Source organism: Populus alba, chromosome 11 (genome assembly GCF_005239225.2).
Source record: "Populus alba chromosome 11, ASM523922v2, whole genome shotgun sequence".
Lineage (NCBI taxonomy): Eukaryota > Viridiplantae > Streptophyta > Magnoliopsida > Malpighiales > Salicaceae > Populus > Populus alba.
This window is the reverse complement of record NC_133294.1, coordinates 11,005,886-11,014,247: the sequence shown is the minus strand read 5'-3', so window position 1 is coordinate 11,014,247 and position 8,362 is coordinate 11,005,886. Positions and strand designations below refer to the sequence as shown.

The 8,362-nt window shown below is 36.6% G+C and overlaps 1 protein-coding gene across 1 annotated transcript; it reads right to left on the bottom strand.

Moving 5' to 3' along the window:
• Positions 1-7,508: 7,508 nt before the first annotated feature.
• Positions 7,509-8,160, bottom strand: LOC140956082 (uncharacterized). The gene is made up of 3 exons (XM_073412256.1): positions 7,920-8,160; positions 7,684-7,822; positions 7,509-7,583 (listed from the first exon to the last, which is right to left on the bottom strand). Exons 1-3 carry the CDS (start codon positions 8,150-8,152, stop codon positions 7,509-7,511), a joined length of 447 nt encoding a protein of 148 aa, XP_073268357.1. The 5' UTR covers positions 8,153-8,160.
• Positions 8,161-8,362: the final 202 nt, after the last annotated feature.

Sequence of the window (8,362 nt, the reverse complement as noted above, 5' to 3'; positions counted from 1 at the left end):
AGTAATCCTCCAAACCCATTATCATAGCTGACGCTAAAATATTCAGTGCACATAGACTAATGTTGACTTAGAAATCATTGACGAAAACTGAGTCCCTTCTGAACATAAAATTATCCTTCAAACTCATTTCCACGGCTGACGCTGAAATCTTCATTGCACATAGACTATTGCTGACTTTGAAATCGTTGATGAAAACTGTGCCACTACAGACCCTTAAATCATCCACGAAACCAGGTTCAGTTGCTCACGTTGAAATCTTCAGAGCTCATGGACTATTGCTTAATCGTAAATTATTGATGAAATCTGGGTCAATCTAGACACAGAAATCATCCTCGCTAAAACTTAGTCGCTACAGAACCAAAAATCACCCTCGAAACCAATGTCGATGGCTGAGGGTAAACTTAGTCCCTCGAAACCAAAAATCACCCTCGAAATCTTCATTACATAGACTACTACTGACTTAGAAACCGTTGACAAAAATAGAGTCCCTGTTGAACCAAAAATCACCTTTAAAACCTAGGTTGATGGTTGATGATGAAATATTCAGCGCACCTAGACTACTACTGACTTAATAACCATTGACGAAAACATGGACCCACCTAACCTAGAAAACATCCATTAGACCGAGTTCAACGACTTATGCTGAAATCTTCAGCTCACATAGACTACTGCTAACTAAGATACCGTTGATGAAAATTGAGTCCCTGGTGACCTAAAAATAATCCTCCAAACCCATTTCCACAGCTGACGTTAAAATCTTCAGCACATATAGACTACTGCTGACTAAGAAACTGTTGATGAAAACTGTGCCCCTACGGACCCTTAAATCATCCACGAAACCAGGTTTAGTTGCTGACGTTGAAATCTTCAGAGCTCATGTTCTAGTGCTTACTTGTAAATTATTGATGAAAAGTGGATCCCTCTAGACACAGAAATCATCCTCACAACCCAATTTCATGGGTGACACTTAAATTTTTAGCGCATATAGACTACTGCTGACTCAGAACCGTTGACGAAAATTAAGTACTTAATGACCCAAAAATAATCCACGAAACCAAGTTCTGTTGCTGAAGTTGAAATCTTCATAGCATACAGACTACTACTTCCTTAGAAAGCATGGATAAAAAATTGAACCCTTCTTACCTAGAAATCATCCTCGCAACCCAGTTCCACGGCTAACACTTAAATTGTCAACACACATAGACTACTGTTGACTCAAAAACCGTTGATGAAAATTGGGTTCCTCCGGACCCAGGAAATCAACCTCGCAACCCAGTTTAATGGATGACTCTGAAATCTTCAGCGCACATAGTGTTGCGATGTCGCGGTCGCACAAATTAATTACCCTAGCTTAAAACACACAAGATAGTATAGAGCAAGCAAGGGGTCGATCCCACGAGGAAGTTTCAAGTCAGATTTTTATGTTGTACGTTATGTAATTGGGGGGATTTGATTTGCAATAATTTAAACTATGGCAGAAATTAAACTAGCAAACAAAATCAATTGAAATTGAAATATATCAAGAAAACAAACCTTGGTTGCAAGCACACATCCACCAACGGAAATTAGAACCGATCCTTGAAACGAAACTCCAGTTTATATTATGAATTTTATCTTTTCTTAATATTGGTTAATTAACGGATCCGCCGTATAACTAGCCCTAACCAACAAACAATCACAGTGTCCGCACTAATGATTTAATCCAATGATAGCTTTAAGATCTAGATAAATTCATTAATCTTAACAACCAAGTTGTCAATTTGTGTTGCTATGATCGAATGTTCTCCCTAAGTTTAATAACGTAGTTCCGCTACAATTATCAAGCTTAGTTGCTTCACAAGTTTATATACCACAACTCCGGTTTTGATATCAAACTTAGCAATAGATTGTTCACAATAATAACTTAGAGTCTGCTCTAGCAATTATCAACAACAATCATAGGAAATATGCATAGGAAAACAAACATACTCATTCATAACATAAACTGAAAATAAAAGGAAGAATAAATCTCACAGTTCTTGAAATCCGAAGGTTTGTTGTGTCCTTGCAACCAAGAAAACGAGCTTAGCCTTACATATCGATTGAACAACTACTCCTAAAGATGAAAGAATACATAATTTCTGATTTGTAGAGAGGAGAGTTTGTGTTTCCTCACATCTTGCTCTTTCTTTCTTCTTCTACCTCCTTCTACTCACCCTCTATTTATACACAAATTGTAAGTAAGAAAATCAAAGTTCAAGTGTGAACATCAATAGATGGTGGTAGTGTGAAGGCGGCTGGCGGCTGCTGGCTGGCTGCTGGCTACTGGTTTGAGGTTGGTGGCTGCCTTGAGGTTGGTGGCTGCCTTCCTTGACCTTCTAGAATATTTACTAGAGGAGCTAAATTGCTGGTCGGTTTGGATGCTTCTGGAAGAAATTTGGATTCGTTTCTTCACGCAACCTGCTTGCTGGCAGAATTCAGCTGTCATCTTTAAAAAATCATATCTCCCTCATATGACATCGTTTTTGGCTGAAATTTGGAGCGTTTATAGATCTTTGAGTAAGGAATCCAAAAAAATTGAGTTTGCATCAATTGGACTTCTGAAGTTCCAGATATTGAATTTTGAATAGGCAAAGGTCAACATTAGCAGACTGCGAGATTTGACTTTGAAGGATGTGATTTCCATGATCTTTCTCTTTTTATTTTTCTTGCATTACATTTCCAGAAATTTATGGATGTTAGCTTTTTAATGCCACTGGAATCACTTCATTTCGATCTCTGGAACTCACGCTCTGCACAAAATACCGATTGAACGTCAAATCTGCCAATTACCTCCAATTTACTCCTTTTTGCATCTTTCATCCAAAAATGCCTTCAAAACATAAAACAAAGAATATTAAGGCATTTTATATAAATAACATATGCAAAACACTAGTTAAATACGGGTGAAACTATCGAATAATATGGTTACATCAAATACCCCCACACTTAGCTCTTGCTCATCCTCGAGAAAGGATAAATAAAATTAAATTGAAAATAACTATGATCAATCTCTTAATCTCTCATCAATGTCTAAGAGTACAAGCATTATAAACAAGAATACAATCATGAAGGATAAATAGTATAATTCTTATGAATTTATTTACATGCAAACTTCAAAACTCAATCAATCATCTGGATTTAAATGAAATCTATGCCATGCCAAAGTGATAGGTCCTCTCCTTGATATACACTCCAACACTCATGTGTTTAGGATTTATGTGTTTAAATCTCTCAAATTCAATCAAAGAGTATGTCCTACCATAAGCTTGCTTTTCAATCTCATCTCCATTAGCAACTTATTACAAGTATTACATGAATCAAACGGTCTTATTTTCCGGTTGTAATGGGGCTGAGGTTAAGGTGAGGTAAAAGAAAACAAAAGGAAAGGTTCAAACCAAAGAAAGTAGAGCATTCTAAAAAATGATACTTCAAACAAGATATTTCATCAAAACTCATAATTTTTTTCATCTTTAATCACCAATGCTTAACTCCTTTTGATTTCAAGCTCTTTCAACATAAAACCTTAAGAACATAAAGGAATACTTTTTTTTTTATTTTTTTTTTGTTTTTCTTTTGGCAACTTTGCCCATCTTTTCATCAAGCATCACTTCTTTCTTTTCACATAATTTCCAACCATAATTCCATGAGATATTACAAGTATATGCTCTACTAATCCTTGGCCAGGGGAAAAGAAAAACATATATAAAGTTAAGGCTTATACATGGATAAAGAAAAGAAAAGATAAACAAGCTCAAAACGGGCTCACTAAGGATAATATGCTTTAGGTTGGCTTTTTTGGCTTGAGGGGTTAAAATTCCTAATGCCTTTATCATCTTCATGTATATTTGTAATGGGATATAATCTCAATAAGATATGAAGCAAGTTCTAGAGATACATATCATTGAAAGAATGCACACTCAAAGAATATAATCTTGAAGGCTCAAAAGCTTGCATTGGTATAACACTATAAAGTTAACATGGCATATTCTCAAAGTCAATCCATAAACCAATTAAACCTTAAAATTTGCATGCATACTCCTTCATTTGATTTATATCTTCATCTATCTCAATTAATTTTCATATATAATACTGATATTCTCAAAAACCAATGGGAGTTAAAAAGATCAAACACAATTTTTTTTTTTTTAAAGAACAACAAAGAAAACTAAAATAAGAAAACCAACAACAAATAAAACTAAAATAAGAAAACCAAAATTCTCTCAATACCCCCACACTTAAAACACAACATTGTCCTCAATGTTGAAATAAAAGCAAAGGAACATAAGAGAATGACAAAGATAAAGTAAAATACGAAAAATAAAAGATAAGGAAAAAGAAAGCAAATCTGATTTTTTTTTCTTTTTATGCTGGGTTGCCTCCCAGTAAGCGCTTTTGTTTTATGTCATTGGCTTGACATGTTGCATGCTCATTCTTCATAGATTGGTTCAGCTAACTCTGCAGAAGCGGTGAGTTCTGTCGTCCAACCTTCGTAGAAAGGTTTCAAACGATGCCCATTGACTTTGAGTATGTTGTTAGTTTCTAAACTTGTAATTTCAACTGCACCATAAGAAAAAACATTAGAAACAACAAATGGTCCAATCCAATGAGAGCGTAACTTTCCAGGAAAAAGTTTCAAATGCGAATGATAAAGAAGGACTTTGTCTCCAACATGAAACTCCTTTCTTGTAAGCATTCGGTCATGAAGATTCTTAGTCTTTTCTTTGTAAATCCTTGCATTCTCGTAAGCATCATTTCGAATTTCTTCCACCATAATTCCAATCTTTTTGGGCACTAAAAGGATAGGCGCCACCCATTCACTGTTTGTGATGGGGTAAATGAATCTTGCATCATGAAGGACAATTTGCAAAGCTTGCAAATCCAATGTTGATTCATACATGTTTTTGGGAACACACACGTGCCTCTCCATCTCTTCTATCTTGGTGAAATCATAGCCATAACTCAAACTTATGCTTAATCCATCTTCGCAATCAAAATCAAAAACTTGCTGCACACACTTATCAACTTGGTCATAACATGTGATAGAATAAACATTGCTATAAGGATATGTCATTGCATCATGAAAATTAAATTCAATTTTTTCATCTCCTACCTCCATAGACAAGGTATCCTTACCACAATCAATCTTTGTGTTGGCAGTTTTCAAGAATGGTCTCCCAAACAATATAGGAGTGCTGGTTGATGAATCACAAGAATCATGTTCCATATCAAGAATATAAAAGTCACATGGAATAACCAAACTATCAATCTTGACTAGGACATCTTCTATCACACCAAGTGGGTAAACAAAACTACGATCCGCAAGTTGTATGACAATACTAGTTTTATCTAAAGGCTCAAGACTAAGAGAATCATAAACATGTTTAGGCATAACACTAATGGATGCACCTAAATCGTATAACGCACTTTTAAAACTAGCATTACCAATAACACATGGGATAGTAAACGCACCTGGGTCTTTTTGCTTCAAAGGCATATTCTTTTGAACAACAGCAGATACAACTTCACCCATACTTACCGTTTCATGACCTTTCAGTTTGAAAGCTCTCTTGGTAGTACACAACTCCTTTAAGAATTTGGCATACTTGGGAATTTGCTTGATAGCATCAAGCAAAGGAATGTTCAGTTCCACTTTCTTGAAAACTTCTAAAATCTCTTTTTCTTTGTCTTCTTTCTTGGACTTAGAAGAACTCACAAGAAAGGGTGGAATTGTTTTAAAACTAGAATTCATTGAGTGAGGAGTTACCTTTGGAGTGTTGGTCTTTGTTTCAGTTTGTGGAGGAGGAGGATCACTACAAGATTTCACAGTTTTACCGACGGAAATATTCCGTCGGTGTGTGATAGAACTTTCGTCGGTAAAGTATTTACCGACTATATTACCGACGGAATACTCCCGTCGGAATACCTTTTGTCGGTGATTCCACATTCCGTCGCTATATCGGTCGGAAATACAAAAAAAACTTTTACCGACGGGTTTACCGACGGACCGTGCGCGCCAAAAAAAAAAAGTTTCCCGCTTGGCATATACCGACGGAATATTTTCCATCGGTGTTATAAAAATACCGACGAACGAACTCCGTCGGGAAAAGTGTCGGTGATATTTTATACCGACCGAATATTTCTGTCGGTAAATACGACGGATTTGTTCCGTCGGTGACGGTGGCAGGCACTGTCGAATTCCGACGGAGTTTTTCCGTCGGTAAATCCCTGTGTAATTGTTTTTTTTTAATTGTTTTTTAATTATTTTTAAAAAATAATATAAATTAATGGTAATACAAACCAATTATGCAAATAAAATTTATATTAAGCAACAAAAACTCAAAGTGAAATAATATTCATTAAAAAATGAATGTGTTTCAAAAAAACATTAAACAAAATTTTAAATGTAAATAATGTTTATTAAAAATTAATATAAAGGTGGAGGAGGAGGAGGAGGATGGGGGTTAGGCGGCCAAAAAGGATTAAGCGCACATGTTCCACCTTGTGTCATGTTCATGACCATTTGTCGAAGCTCTTCATAGGCCGCTCTTTGTTGTTCAGACTCTGCTCTGTGTTGTTCGTTCGCCAATCTTTGCTCTTCTTTGAGTTGTGTGTATGCCTCTGATAGGTGGTCGCACCTTTGCTGCAAGGCCACAAACTCCTTAGATTGGGAGCTCGATACAGATTGGGAGCTCCCAGCGGTTGAAGCAGTACCGGTCGACCGCAAGTTGGCCGCGGTAGTGTTGGAGAGCCCGTAAACCCGATTTTTATCGAGTCCACCTGACGATTCAGCCTCCATCCACAAATCCGGATCGAATTCCGGATGGGTCGATAGATCGTCCCCGTATCTCTCCCTCAACCGATTATTATAGGTCTCCTGAAAAAAAAATCATCATATTCAATTCAATAAACATAATAATAACTTACAAAATAAAATGGTTGAACAAACATACCACAAAATGTTGAGCACGGTTGTCAACGAACTGTTGCGTCCCCTTTTGGCGGTCATGACTTCGCACGTGCGTCTCCACAAACAGCTCCATAGGGCTCGGCTGACGTCCAAGAGACGTAGCCTATAATGAAAAAAATGTATTAACAACAAATTAATTGAACGATATATTTCATTTAAATTAATCTTACCATCCGTTTCGCATGTGCAGAAAACAGAACGGAGCCACCGGTGTGCGTTGTCACCGAGCCATGAATTGGCCGATTCTGGTTGCCAGCACCGGACTGTGAGCGTCGAGTAAACCGCTCAGACGTCACGTGCTGAAGATAGTGCGACCATATATCTTCCGGGATGTATATTGGTTTGAAATCCCTCCAAACCGCAACATCGTTCCAGCCTTGGAACCCTTTATCCCTCGCTGTTTTTTTTTTGCTTTTTTCTGGGTGTCATACCAAAAATCACGCAACCTAATTCACGCACGAAAAAATTACATTTCGAAACATAAATAATTATGTAAAAAGAAGTCGTATTTTTTTCGATGTTATCTAATTGCCGCGTGATTTTCCCACACCCTCCTCACAACAGTGTCATGTTCATCGTCCCGGTAGAATCGATGCTGTATATAAAAAAATAATTTTTTAAAATGTTAATAATTTATTTACAATTATAACTAGAATTTATTAGAAATAAGCTGAAAATTATATATTAACACGAACCTCAAATCTACGAAACCATGCATTGATTTGAGGCATCCATTCAGGATGTCTGGATATCTGACTCCATTGAAACAATGGAATCTCCATCGACGCTTTAAATGCCGATGATATTACTCGGGCGGCCTCAATGTTTGTGAACCTGAAAAGAAATGAAATTAATTTGTGATTACTTCATAAATTATGTTTTAAATTTGTTTTTTTTATATATAAAAAAAATAAAACCTTAACAAACTTACATTGAAAGATCGTCCTTCCACTGTGCCTCGTACTGGCGGGTAAATTGATTCCGCTTCGAAGGCACGCCGCTTCTGCGATGTGAAACATCACTGGAAGAGGCAGCATCGGTTGACGGCGCAGGTGGTGTAGGTGCCTCTTCTTGAGAGGCACCTAAGGAAACATCATCATCGCTGCTAGACGAACTTGATTCGACTGGACGTGAACGACCAGCTCTGGTTTTCATTCTGCGCATCTAAACAATTTTATATTAATAATTGTATAATAAAATTCAAATGTTAAAAAAAAATTGGCAGCACCTCCCCTATACTGGATACTACCCAAATCCACAAACCTGCAAATATTAACAATAGCCACAACCAATTGAACCAATCTATACTAATTATTCCAACATATTCAACTATTAATCCTAAGATAAATTCAACGTTAACAATTACAATTCACA

Coding starts and splice junctions, on each gene's coding strand:
- LOC140956082 (XM_073412256.1), bottom strand. CDS start 8,152: ATGCGCAGAATGAAAACCAGAGCTGGTCGTTCACGTCCAGTCGAATCA. Junction 7,823..7,919: donor TGGAAGGACGATCTTTCAAT/GTAAGTTTGTTA, acceptor ATTTCTTTTCAG/GTTCACAAACATTGAGGCCG. Junction 7,584..7,683: donor CATGGTTTCGTAGATTTGAG/GTTCGTGTTAAT, acceptor TTTTATATACAG/CATCGATTCTACCGGGACGA.